Consider the following 14913-nt stretch of genomic DNA (forward strand, 5'->3'; position numbering starts at 1 on the left):
CTAGAAAAAAAAGAAGTATAGGATGTTATTGACTATATGGGCCCTCATGTAGGCCTATGTACTGGTACTTCTGCACCGTAACTTAGAATTATTAACAATTGATGCAATTTGTACTGCAGAAGGCTGAGATAAATGAAGGAGAAGTAAAATTTTTTATTTTTTTTATTGCACTGTAAAAACATTATTTTATCTATTCTATTCTACTATTTTATTGCTTTTGTTGTTTATTTTATACTATTTTACTCTGTCTATTTTATCTTACTCTTTTTATTATTGTCTATTTAAAACGGAATCAAACCATAAATAATGTGGCGTGTTGGGATGTTAGATCCTAATGTGAAAAACTGTGATTTTATATGTCTGCACTTTATGTGCTCATTTTAGGGTTAGGGTTAGGGTCAGTCTGTATTTTTTTCTGTTGTGAAGCACTTTGAGCTGCAGTTGCTTCCTGTGATTCCTGTGAAAAACGCCACCATGTGGCTGAATGACACAAAACATTGCACACGTCTTCCCCATCATTGAGGAAACACGTGGTGCAAATCAAGACAAAGTGTTCACAAGTAACACTTCACTTCCTGTTTACAATGTGTTTTTACCACATTGGATTAGATGTGGCAGCCAGTCACATGGTTTGAGTTACGCAATGAGAGACGTCTGTTCCTCGCTGCTGCACAGCAGGCTTTGTGAGAACCAAGAGTCTAGGAGTACTAGAGTGAAAATAGATTTTCAAAAGAAAATGGGAGGTCCTACTGGCAACATTGTAGACCAAGAATAGCTGTATGTTTACATTTACATTTAGTCATTTAGCTAAGCTGATGCTTTATCCAAAGCGACTTACAAATTGTGTACAACAAGTCAGCAGGAGTCTGGCAGCTAAGTGGTATTGTTCATCAAATAGTTGAACTATTGAGTGTTACACTCTGAGTGCATAGTAGTATAGACATATTAACATGATAGGTAGTAGTATAAGGATATTATACAACGGCATGCAAATTTCTCGATTCTGATTGGCTGAAACAGTCAATTTACACGTATGTATTTTGCATAATTCCACGCTCTTGGTCCCAGGACCCGCCCACAACCGAATTACTATCACTCCGCCGTGCGGCTTTTTAGGAAAAAACAAGATGGCGGACAATAATCTTTAACAAATGGATATGTTGATAGCGTCATAACGACTAAATATAAACCGATTCTGTCACAGTGAATGTCTCAGTTCTTTAAACAATGTTGGATGATGTAATTGATGGGTCATGAGTCATTGTGGAACAAAATAAAAATCGCGCGAATTGATTGATTGATTGATTAATTGCAATATTTCTTTTTACTGTTTTACGTGAGGGTGGACTGAATGGATATGTTGATAGCGTCATAACGACTAAATGGAAAACGATTCTGTCACGGCGAATGTCTTAGTTGCTTAAAGGGGAACTATTTTACTATTTCTTTCACTATTTGGGCACTTTTACACAATTCCTGTGAGTCTATGGAACACCTCTGTAATATATATATTTTTTTTATTCATTGTTTTGTATTTCTAATCAAGTCCTCAAAAACAGCATTTTTCTACCTCAAGATCTCGAGCTGTTTTGAGCCTGGGCTCCTAAACCACTGCGGAGCGTCGTCGTCGCCTGAACATTAACATGCAGCAGTGACTATATGACATCACATATAGGCACATTTTCAAACGACTCAGTTCAGTGAGGGTGAATATTGTGAGAGGAGAATTGGAAGAATGCGCCAATATGAGAATTTTGAGACATAGATCATATTAATATAAGTTCACATAGCTAGGAAACAATGCTAAACACTCAAAAAGGCCATTTATAAGATAGTTCCCCTTTAAACAATGTCGGATGATGTAATTGATAGGTCATGAGTCATTGTGGAACAAAATAAAAATCGTGCAGATTGATTGATTGATTAATTTGCAATTTAAAAGAAAATTACCTACTTTCAAGCAGCTGGGAGGTGCGCTGTTTTAAGTGAGCATGGCCTATTGAATTGATTGATTGATTGATTGATTGATTGCTAATTTTATTACTGTCCGCCTGGTTTCCAACTGGTTAAGTTTAGGCCCTCTTTCGAAGTTGGTTAAGGTTAGAGTTTGTCTTTAGAGCAGGGCGATAGACCACCAGCCCTGGTTCCAAACTCTAACCTTAACCAACTTCGAAAGAGGGCCTAAACTTAACCAGTTGGAAACAAGGCGGACAGTAATAAAATTAGCAATCAATCAATTCAATAACCCACGCTCACTTAAAACAGCGCACCTCCCAGCTGCTTCTATAGAAAGTAGTTTTTTTTTTTTTTTAATTACTTTTTTCCCCTATAGGGCAAAGAAAACTTTTTTTTTATTTGTTTTACCTACTTTCTATAGAAGCATCTAAGAATGAAGTTCTATAGAAAGTAGGTTAAAAACTAAAGAAAAGTTGGATGTGTTAGTTGGTTGGATGTATAGGTGAAAGACAGTTGGATGTGTTAGTTGGTTGGATGTCTAGGTGAAAGACAGTTGGATGTGTTAGTTGGTTGGATGTCTAGGTGAAAGACAGTTGGATGTGTTAGTTGGTTGGATGTCTTAGTTGAAAGACAGTTGGATGTGTTAGTTGGTTGGATGTCTTAGTTGAAAGACAGTTGGATGTGTTAGTTGGTTGGATGCACTTCCGAGCTGCTTCCACATGGAGGCAATTTCTCTTTTTTGTTGTTGTGGGAACTACTTTTTGTGGCGGATGGTTTTTTCAATAAATCTTCGATTAATGTGTGTTTATTGTATAGCAATAAGGTTGGATGAATGTGCCAGTTGTATAAAAGCATTACACCACTTGTAGTCGTGGTTTGTGAAAAATAAACCATGCCTAGGGGGGTCTAACGACCACCCCTAGGCATGGTTTATTTTTCACAAACCACTCCTGCGCGTGATGTAATGCTTAAGTAACATAGTACATAATGGTAAAGTGTAAGGTATGTGTACAGGTATGTGTGCAAATCAGACTTGGTGTAAGAGTTATGGCTTTTAAAAGTTTAAAAGTCCTTCATGATGCTTACCGATAACATGCTCTCTCCCTCCCTTCTTAAGCCGTGGGTTCTCTGTTCAAATAAAATAAAATAAATTCATTAATTCATTTCAAATGTCATATTCACTCAGGTGGCAGCTGCACACAAATGGACACAGTTATCAAAAACACAGAACACATAATTGATCCACCAGATCAATTGCAAAATACTGGTCCTCACCTACAAAGACCACCCATATCTCACAGACCTCCTCTCCCCCTACCAACCCTTGCAGTCCCTCAGATCCACCTCAGCCTGCCTCCTCTCCCCCTACCAACCCTCTCAGTCCCTCAGATCCACCTCAGCCTGCCTCTTCTCAACCCCCAAATCCAACCTTTGCAGTTTTGGGGAGAGAGCCTTCTCTCAGCTCCCAGCCTCTGGAACTCCCTCCCCCAAGGCATTAGAGACTCAAAGTCTCTCTCAATTGTCCAATCCCACCTCAAGACCTGTCTCCTCTCCACTGCATTCCATCCTTGTGTGTTTGTGTTATGCTTGTATGTTGCTTATGTCTCTATCCTCACCCCTTATGCGTCCACCTATCTCACATTTCCAGCTGAAAAACGCTGGCAGTGCGCCGGTAGTGCTGGGGTGGAGCGCTTGCGGTGAGAAAAAAAAACGCAGCGCGAGCCTTTTGTAACTATGGCAACGAGCTGTCAGTCACCAACCTACCTGATGACGAGAGAGAAAGAACTCTAGCGACAACTACATGACAGCCATCTTGTAATAATAACTTTTATCGTATTTGACGGCCGCGGTTTTGCACATATAGCATATTTTAATACACTTTATTGTATATTAATTATATATATAGTTATTGCCTGACACCACAGTTCGCCCTTTGCTTTTTATTAGCTTTTATTAGTGTATTCGTGTAGTTATTAGTGTATTTGTGCTTTGTCGCGAATCTCAATGGCCCGTCTCTTGTGGGTAGACAGCCAAGACAGGCAGGCAACTCCGGTGTCAGGTTACAAACAGAGTGGTAGATATGATTGGCTGTGATTGGTTGTCTGAAAATCCGCTCTGCGCATCGCTCTGAAAAGTTCAGAAAGTTTCAACTTTAAACGCTGTGTGCGGCCGCACAAAAAAGCTGAAAGGCGCTGAAAAAAGAAGCCGACTGCAGCACATTTCCTATAGGCGGCCGCGTGCGGCCTGGTCTACAAGATACACTACGCGACCAAGGTACCCATGTACATGTCAAAATACTTCCCAAAGGTCAGTGAATACCACGATCACAACACCAGAGGGAGCTCCACAAATCATGTAAAACCCAGATTCGGCTCAAACAAGGGACTAAACACGTTTCGCAATTATGCCACATCAATGTGGAACGCCCTACCTAAAGCTGTAAAGGAATGTGAATCACTACCCACCTTCAAAAACACTCTCAAAAAACACCTACGTGAGACTGCAATTCGAAACTGGCCCCTACAAATGTCCTAACCTAGTTGTACAGTAAATGACCAAGTAAGGCTTTGTCAATATTCCAATGTACAGTGTAAAATGTGTGTGTGTCCCCTTCCCAACCCCCCCCCCCCCCCCCCCCCCCACCTCCAATGTACAGCCCTCACCCAACCCACCCAACCCCACCCCACCCAACCAACCTCCTCCAATGTACAGTTTCTATGCCAAATGTATATATACTCCTTTTCTGGACACTTTTGTATCACAAACAGTACTGTATTTGCAAATCTGATATGTCATAAATGTATAGATGTAGCAGTACTGTCTATCTGTATGTCATGTATGTCATATATGTTATGATGAATTGAAAATGGGGGACCCTGATGTAAACAAGACGAAAGTCTTTCTCTGGTCTGCATCCCCTTAACAATTGTATGTATTGAGCTGTACTGTACTGTACCCATTCTGCAATCTGTTAATAAACTTTTCAATCAATCAATTCAATACGGCCGCATACGCTCCCTCCCCATTGGGATACATTGAAAAAAGACACTTGCGGTCATAAATATGAGGCAGGTGGACGCAGGCCCTAAAGTGTGTAGAGCAACTTTGAGTTCTAGTAACTATTATAAAACAGACTCACCAAAAACGATGAGTCGTGTGTGTGTGTCGGTAGAGCCCAGTGGATTCTGGGCCGTACAGCGGTACATAGAACCGTTGAGTTCTGCTGGGACCCGCTCCAGGACCAGCTCTCTCCCATCATGCTCCCCTCTGCCATCCAGCAGGGGTCCGCCTACCTTGGTCCAGGTGAACAGCGGCTCGGGGAACACAGCGTTCTGCAGGACAAGATTAAGATGAGCAATTATCTACAGGAATAACCCAAGTCAGAAAAACATACTTAAGTACAGTATATCTAAAAGTACACTTTAGTATACCTTTTATGTATTCAGAAAGTATACTAAAGTTGTGTCAAATTTAAACCACTTTGTACCAACCAACCAAGTTGTAGTTAGTGTTTTAAACGTTGTACTTAACTCATTGACTGCCAGCTGTTAGACGGGCCCCGTCGTAGCAATGCCACGCTTTAAAATATAGGAGTGCGTCACCTTGTTTGTAGAGCTATAACTGTATTCTATATTATAGCTGTGGATACAATACTATGGCCCATTTGACATCAACTATCTGTCGTTCAGTATGTGAAAAAGAATAAATTTTCTCTCCATACATTCCCGTTTTATACCATGGTGAATATAAGTATGGTTTTAGAGTGGTCTGGGGTAATTCCCGAAAAGGCTGAGTAATAGCCTTATACGTCAATTCTACTATAACTTTCTTGCCTGGACACGCTACTATTCCCAAAATCAAATCTATATAGTAGGTATTATGTTTCATCATGAATGCATGAAAGGGGGGGGGCGGGGGTAGTTTTTTGATGCTTTGAGCGTCACCAATGGCATACGTTGTGGAGTAACGTTACACATACACGTTGCGATCGAGGTTGAAGACATGGTTGGATCAACGCAGGATTGATATCATATAGTCCTTACCTTCACTAGGATGTACCCCAAAAATAATATTCCAATTATCTGATCGCGATTCCAAGTATTGGTGTCCATCGTGTCGTCAACATAATCCACCACACATCATGCATCGGGAGCATTTGACGCTTCTCAATCCGATCGTTATAACCGCTCCGCTCCCCCGACAAAGAAAAGTGAGCCCGGAGACATTTGGCCCTTACACAGGCCAAGATACAAGGTTGCAAAGGGTGCTCGATACCGCCATCTAGCTGGATGCGGCCGGTATTGCACTTTGGCGATCTCAGACTCATTCCCTATGGTAACACCAATGTCCCTGGATGAATAATGAATAAAAATATCGAATAAAAGAATAAACTACCAAAACCCGAGATATCTATTGTTAAATGTATTGAAATTATACTTTTGATGTATTTTGGTCCCTTCTGCTTACCAAAATACTACATTTTGAATACGTTCACTGAAGTACAACTTAAGCTTGGTAAACATTTCAGATTTTATTTAAGTGTACTTACAGCATATTAATGTCATACTAAACATCTGCTTTGAATTAGTACATGAAAGTATATAAAAAGTATATATGGGTATAAATATAGTTTTGTCTACCTAATTTAAACTAAAAATTATTTTGACATGGGAACATAGCCTGGGATATTTGTGTATGTTTTTATTTAAAGCTTTTTTACCCCCTGCCCCCCCATGCACTCCACACACTTAATATACATTCTTGACCTTTGCCCACCAGGCAGGAACCAAGACTATGTTTTATTCTTAGTTCAGAATTCATTCATTCATTCATATTTAAAGGTAAATCTCACGCCGAAAAAAGTACATATTTCAACAAGTTAATAATGGTCTTTGAGGTCCCCTAAGCATGTTTTTTTTTTCTTCTTTTTTTACTCTTCCCCCCCCCCCCCCCCCCTCCTTTTTCCTCTGTTTTTCTCCCATCCCAATGTTAGTCGTTATGCCAATTCCCAATCCACTTCCTGGTCGCTGCGCACCTACCCCCTACGGTCTGTCTGGGAGAGTGGAGGCTATCACACGCTTCCTCCGACACATGTGTAGCCAATCAACCGCTTCTTTTCACCTGGCAGCGCGGACTCTCACTGAGAGGGTGTAACGTGTGGAAGGATCACACTACCCCCCTTAGATCCTTTCCTCGCTGAGCAGGCGCCCCAATCGAACTGTAGGAGTCGCTGTTTACAACGACCAGGACCCACCCACCAGCTTTCCCACCCCTAACACTGCCAATTGTGTTAGTATGAACGACCAGCCAAGCTGGTAGCAATGCCGAAAGCTGGGCTTGAACCCAGCATCTCCTGCACTAGTGGCGAGCGCCTTGCCCACTGCGCCACTTAGCCGCCCTCCCTAAGCATGTATTTTAATTTTTTTGCTCAAATAAAAACACAATGCATTCTAGCAACTTCTGTTTCAGTCCTGTTCTCAACAGGCTGTTTCTGTGCCTGTAATGAGTGAGTCGCTCGTGCTCCATCTAGCTGTGGTGCATGAGCCTGTACCACCAGGACATTTCAGTTTCAGTTTCTAATTGCAGCCACCCGTAGGTGCTCTTTGAGAGCGGTTTTGAAGGAGGGTAGGGATTCACATTATTTTACATCTGTGGGTAGGGCGTTCCACATTGTTGTGGCATAATTGCGAAACGTGTTTAGTTTAGTCCCTTGTTTGAGCCGAATCTGGGTTGAACATGATTTGTGGAACTCCCTCTGGTGTTGTGGTCGTGGAATTCACTGACCTTTGGGAAGTATTTCGACATGTACATGGGTATCTTAGTGGTGTAGTGTATCTTTGAGACCAGGCCCATTACAAGTTGCTGTACTCTGTCATCTACGCTAAGCCATCCTAGGTTGTCAAAATGGGCAGGGGTAAGGTGGGTTTTAGCAGTAGTCTGACCAGTTTGTTTTGTGATGTTTGTAGTCTTGTTTTTAGGGCCTTTGAGGTGCTTTGGTACCATGAGGTGCAAGCATAGTCATAGTACCCTTAAATGAGTGCTCCTGTTAGAGTCTTTAAGGTATTCTTGTTTACCAGAGAGGAGATCCACTACAAGAATCTTGTTCGTTGGTTGACTTTTTTTTATTACATTGGTTGCCATCTTGTCACAGGAAAGATTTGCCTCTAGGATGGAACCCAGGTATGTAATTTCATCTTTCCTTGTGACAATATTGTCACCCACTGTAACAGATAAGCTGTTGGCCTTGCTGAGTTTGTTATTTGATCCAAAGAGAATGGAGTCAGTCTACACAGTATCATTTAGTGGTAGAGTCAGTCTACACAGTGTCATTCAGTCTGAGACTCAGCCACTAAATGGTCTGCATATCATGTAAGATAAGCCTTTCAAGGAATGTTTGGAATGTCCATTTATCCTCCATGTTGGAAGAAAATACAGTTGCTACAGTGTGTGCAAAATAACATAACACTGTGTGTTGATTTATGAGAAATATATAAACAAAAACATAATTATTACTGGATCTTGTAAACAAGTTACAGTGGAACAGTAATAGCATGCTTTTCCAGTGTCTGGACAGAAATTAGGCAGCCATGTTGGAAGAAAGACAACTACACACACATTGGTCCTCATGATCGAACGGACTTACGAGAAACACATTTCTTCGTAACTCCACTTAGGAACTTCTCGGGACAGTTTTTGCATGCTCGAACGGTTTCTTTTCGGGGATTCGGATTACATATAAATCCATAGTTTATTAGCAACGATGCAGCAGCCACATGTGCTTCAAGGCACCCTCCCCAGATGCGTTTATATATCTCAACAGAAAGCAATACCACTCCATCAACATTCAAATCATCTGCAACGCCCAGAACTACCTGCTCAACATGGTCTCCCGCTTCCCATGAGGTGTACATGACTCCTACATCTTACAGAACAGATCTGTGGGTGTGCACCTTGAGTATGGCTAATTGGTACGTACTGTATACTGTATGTGAGTAATGAATCGTTCCAGCAACAGTAGGCTTCTATTATTCTAATGACTTGGAGATTAGGAGATCGCGGATATGTGCTGCCCCCTGGTTGATGACCCCACTCACCAACCCCCAGACAGAGTAGGAGGTGGTCTACAATGAGAGCTACGCGCGCAATCATTCCAAAGTCGAGCGCATCATCGGACTGCTGAAAATATGCTGGGTGTGTTTATACGCAGCAGCTGACACACCTCAGACAACCCTGAGCCCGCTGTTCCTCCTCCAGTGCCCAGTATGTTTTTTTTGGGACTCTTATTTCACATGAGCCAATTTTTTTTCACTTCAGCCGCTGTGTGCTCCCCTCCTGACACCACGTTAACGTCACCCGTTAACTTGTCCCATGCCGCTTTTTTTGGGTGGCCTTGTATCCGTAAATAAGATGTCATGTTCTACAGTATGACTTACTATAGGGTCTTTATAACTGTATCACTATACATATTAATACTACAACTCTGTGCATGCATCTGATGAGCACTATTACTAGTGCTAGTACTATTTATATATTTTATACCCAGTTTAATTGCCTGTTACTATTGCACTTTACTGTTACTTATTTGTACTCTGGTTAGATGCCGAACTTATTTTCATTGTATTGTACTTGTGCTGTATAATGACAATACATTTGATTTGTAATCTAATCTCATTTTGATCAGTCGCAAATTGCTTTCGTGTTGCTTGTGGGCGTGTATGCTTTTACCAACGCAGTTGTGTTTCCGGGTTCCCGTTTTGTGCTCTGATTGGCCACTGACCTACACGCGTACGCCCCCCTAGCTATTGCCTTTGGGGCGTGAGATATGAAGACAGATTTAACTGGGTATAGGAAGGCAGTACCATACGAGCCGCAAATTGAACATGCAGTGAGTCTGTGACAACAACCCAATAATAAACACTCGAAACAGCTATTACCAGACAATTTAAACAGCAGTGGTGCCTGCTTCAAATGTCACGTATTATTGGCTATAAGCCCGTGTAGATCTATTCGGAATAATAAACATATACACCCTCTAGCAAAACATGACACAATGTGATCCTATCTCCGATAGAGCGGCTGGTCGCAGAGACCTGATGTAAACAAGACAAAAGTCTTTCTCTGGTCTGCATCCCCTTAACAATTGTGTGTATTGAGCCGTACTGTATTGTACCCATTCTGCAATCTGTTAAATAAAGTTTTCATTCATTCATTCATTCTCCTCCCGATGTGTTCGTTCAACTCGCGTCTCTGAGACCAGCCGCTCTATCGGAGATAGGATCACATTGTGTCATGTTTTTCTAGGCACCACTGCTGTTGTAATTGTCTGGTAATAGCTGTTTCGAGTGTTTATTATTGGGTTGTTGTCGCAGACTCACTGCATGTTCAATTTTATGGCCAGAAGCAGGCACCACTGCTGTTGTAATTGTCTGGTAATAGCTGTTTCGAGTGTTTATTATTGGGTTGTTGTCGCAGACTCACTGCATGTTCAATTTGCGGCTCGTATGGTACTGCCTTCCTATACCCAGTTAAATCTGTCTTCATATCTCACGCCCCAAAGGCAATAGCGAGGGGGGCGTACGCGTGTCGGTCAGTGGCCAATCAGAGCGCAAAACGGGAACCCGGAAACACAACTGCGTTGGTAAAAGCATACACGCTGCCTGTGGACTCGATCCTGTGCACACGGTCCTGTGTTGCATGGCCTTATAAGGAGCTGTCGGGGCATTTCTGTATGCAAATTCAGGTGTATGAGAACGCTCTTTCAATTTAAGAATGATGTTCTTCATTCAGGGGAGCGCAGCTGAGAACACTTTGGCTATTTATGAACACCTTTTCAGGCATTCAGGAATCCGGAGGAGATCTTTCGTAAGATATTTACGAGGATACTTACAAATATGTTCGATCATGAGGTCCATTCTGTGCAAGGCTTGTGTTGTACATGGTTGAGTCTACATGAACCTAATTTCAAATGAATCAGAAAATCGTACAGAGTGAAGCTTTTAATACACTTTTAGGAACTTACGGCAGACGATCCCAGCTGGAAGCCCTGGACTGTGATGCGGACCGTGTCTCCTACCTTGGCCTTGCTGGGGCTCATCGACAGCTTGGGCCCTCGGGGAGCAGCTAGAAGAAACAAACAGACATTTTGGACCATGTTAAAAAGGGAGAGATACCTCCACAGAAACTAGAGTTCATGGAGATCCTTCCTAGATCATCATTCTGGAGCGGCCATTGGGCTGGTACATATTCTCGGCTGTGGATGTATTTGCGCCCGGATTGTGTTTCATTCAAGCAAACTTAAACTGGGATTAAAATGTCTGATGAGATGTGCTATTTGACGGATTTGAGAAATTGAATGAGCCGTTGACATTAATGAATTTGAGAAAATGCATCTATCTGTTCAAGCACTGTTAGTGTTATCTGATGATGAACATGAGGTGTCACTGGTATAAACCAAAGGTTAATCAATTAAATGCATGTATGGATGATGTCCGAAACAGATTAAAACCTGATTAATAGTGAAACTGTATAGCCTCCCTCCAAGCCTCTCTGACACGTTATTTCGGGTCGCGCCTTGAACATTTTGGGAACCATGTATTTATATATAAAGTACATGATACCTAAGCCGAGCGCATACAGTACAGATATCCTCATAAGTATCTCTATTAATTCGTATCAATTAGATACTCTTTGGGCTTGTTTGTATCTACTTATTCTGAAAGAGTTGAACTAATTATTTTCGCTAGCAATAGATCTCATTCGATTATTCATTCCATTAAACCTACTGCCAGCAGGCACATTTAAAGAAATATAATCTGATTGATTGGGGTAATGAGGGCCTTAACATTAGCCTATAGATTATGCATTTAACTTGTCGGCGAGGCTATTGAGCCGTACTGTATTCTACCCATTCTGCAATCTGTTAATAAAGTTTTAAATCAATCAATCAATCAATGCCGTTAGAAAATCAGGATTTCTGCAATCGACATCTCCTGTCTTTTTAACTGAGGCGGCCGCGCGCAATTATCCTGAGTATCAAGTCTGGTTAGAATTAACGAGACTGAATCAGCGTTCGAGGAACAGGGAAAGCGCGGATTCAAACATCGGGTTAATTGAATCTGGATAATGGGACTTTTGATCGACTTAGTTGAACCAGGTACGAGGAATAGGGCCCTGGCTGTAAACCAAGGCAGTAGAACAGGCTGTAAACCAAGGCAGTAGAACAGGCTGTAAACCAAGCAGGTAGAACAGGCTGTAAACCAAGCAGGTAGAACAGGCTGTAAACCAAGCAGGTAGAACAGGCTGTAAACCAAGCAGGTAGAACAGGCTGTAAACCAAGGCAGTAGAACAGGCTGTAAACCAAGGCAGTAGAACAGGCTGTAAGCCAAGCAGGTAGAACAGGCTGTAAACCAAGGCAGTAGAACAGGCTGTAAGCCAAGCCAGTAGAACAGACTGCACTCCAAACCAGGCCATCATTTACGCAGCACAAAGATTTTGCCATGTGCCGTCCCTGCTTTATTATTATTATTATTATTCGCTGTCCCTGCCTCCCTGCACCCATGATTATTGCCGTCATTTGTATGAAAGTGTTTTGTGAAAAGGACACAGAGTAATCTTCTTAGCTATCATTTGGTGTGGCTGATTATTTATTCATTTATTTATTTATTTATTTATTTACATTCTTCATTGTCAAATTGTACTACACTGTAATCCATTTTGAGTGTGAAAGCTTGCAGCCCGGGGATGTTTTTCTTTTACTCTATGTGATAAATCTCTCCTAATCCAGGCTGACATCACTGGGGGGCACATGTGCTGGTGAATGTCCCCCCTCATGCCTCTGGCTTCTCTGTAGCCTATACAGTAGTGAGTAGTTTATACGTGTGTAGGTGTTCACATTATTACATCACATCAGTGGATTACATACTGCATGTAATTCTGTGTGTAGCCTATATATAGAGATGGCCAGGAGATGTGTCCACCAATCCTAGAACAGCCTCTCTGATCAAATGTCTAACGGATGATGATGGTTTAGCATAGAGTCTCTAGTGGTAAACAGTTGGTGGTTGTTGTAGATGAATACAGCCTGGAGGAAGTGTTTTTGACCGAGCTGCTGACAGCTGGAGCCGCTTTATTCCACAGCTAGGCTACAGGTTGATATTTGGTAGCCAGGGTCATCTACATAGCACTGCTGTCAGACTGTTGTTATTTTCACATTTTTTATTTAATTGGAATTTGAACAAGTTACCCTACGGTCCATGAAGCCCCTGGAAACCCAATGTAGAACTCAGAGATGCATGGAGTCAGTCAGGTTGTGTTTCTTAATTCCTGAAAAGGTCCCGTTTGGAGATATAAGGTTTTCACCCAACAGCAGCTATAGGCTAGTTGTGAAAGGCTTTTAGATGGCTGGCCTGACTAGGAGGTGAGGAGGCTGGTCTGACTAGAGGAGGCTGGTCTCACTAGAGGAGGCTGGTCTCACTAGAGGAGGCTGGTCTCACTAGAGGAGGCTGGTCTCACTAGAAGAGGCTGGTCTCACTAGAGGAGGCTGGTCTCACTAGAGGAGGCTGGTCTGACTAGAGGAGGCTGGTCTCACTAGAAGAGGCTGGTCTCACTAGAGGAGGCTGGTCTCACTAGAGGAGGCTGGTCTGACTAGAGGAGGCTGGTCTCACTAGAGGAGGCTGGTCTCACTAGAGGAGGCTGGTCTCACTAGAGGAGGCTGGTCTCACTAGAGGAGGCTGGTCTCACTAGAGGAGGCTGGTCTCACTAGAGGAGGCTGGTCTGACTAGAGGAGGCTGGTCTGACTAGAGGAAGCTGGTCTCACTAGAGGAGGCTGGTCTCACTAGAGGAGGCTGGTCTCACTAGAAGAGGCTGGTCTCACTAGAGGAGGCTGGTCTCACTAGAGGAGGCTGGTCTCACTAGAGGAGGCTGGTCTCACTAGAGGAGGCTGGTCTCACTAGAGGAGGCTGGTCTCACTAGAGGAGGCTGGTCTCACTAGAGGAGGCTGGTCTCACTAGAGGAGGCTGGTCTGACTAGAGGAGGCTGGTCTGACTAGAGGAAGCTGGTCTCACTAGAGGAGGCTGGTCTCACTAGAGGAGGCTGGTCTCACTAGAGGAGGCTGGTCTCACTAGAGGAGGCTGGTCTGACTAGAGGAGGCTGGTCTGACTAGAGGAAGCTGGTCTCACTAGAGGAGGCTGGTCTCACTAGAGGAGGCTGGTCTCACTAGAGGAGGCTGGTCTCACTAGAGGAAGCTGGTCTGACTAGAGGAGGCTGGTCTCACTAGAGGAGGCTGGTCTCACTAGAGGAGGCTGGTCTCACTAGAGGAGGCTGGTCTCACTAGAGGAGGCTGGTCTCACTAGAGGAGGCTGGTCTCACTAGAGGAGGCTGGTCTGACTAGAGGAGGCTGGTCTCACTAGAGGAGGCTGGTCTGACTAGAGGAGGCTGGTCTCACTAGAAGAGGCTGGTCTCACTAGAGGAGGCTGGTCTGACTAGAGGAGGCTGGTCTGACTAGAGGAGGCTGGTCTCACTAGAAGAGGCTGGTCTCACTAGAGGAGGCTGGTCTCACTAGAGGAGGCTGGTCTCACTAGAGGAGGCTGGTCTCACTAGAAGAGGCTGGTCTCACTAGAAGAGGCTGGTCTGACTAGAAGAGGCTGGTCTCACTAGAGGAGGCTGGTCTGACTAGAGGAGGCTGGTCTGACTAGAGGAGGCTGGTCTCACTAGAAGAGGCTGGTCTCACTAGAGGAGGCTGGTCTCACTAGAGGAGGCTGGTCTCACTAGAGGAGGCTGGTCTCACTAGAGGAGGCTGGTCTCACTAGAGGAGGCTGGTCTCAGTAGGAGGTGAGGAGGGTCAAGCAGTTAGCAGGGGATTGTTCAGTATCTGATAGAATTGGCAGCTGCACAGAAGGAGACATTGCTTTCTGTGACCTCCTCACATGGTCTAGTTTCACATGATATCACTACCTTCTA

General features: G+C 43.3%; 1 protein-coding gene across 1 annotated transcript in view; it reads right to left on the reverse strand.

The window, feature by feature from the left end:
* The window catches only part of igsf21b (immunoglobin superfamily, member 21b), a gene marked incomplete at its 5' end in the record, with an annotated part of 64630 nt that overhangs the window by 1561 nt on the left and 48156 nt on the right, over window positions 1-14913 (reverse strand). The window contains 3 exons of the mRNA XM_084333426.1: window positions 3043-3084; window positions 5096-5288; window positions 10976-11076. Coding sequence (XP_084189552.1) covers window positions 3043-3084; window positions 5096-5288; window positions 10976-11076 — 336 coding nt within the window. The remainder of the gene's footprint in view (window positions 1-3042; window positions 3085-5095; window positions 5289-10975; window positions 11077-14913) is intronic.

Source organism: Notolepis coatsorum (assembly GCF_963971535.1).
Source record: "Notolepis coatsorum genome assembly, chromosome: 17".
Lineage (NCBI taxonomy): Eukaryota > Metazoa > Chordata > Actinopteri > Aulopiformes > Paralepididae > Notolepis > Notolepis coatsorum.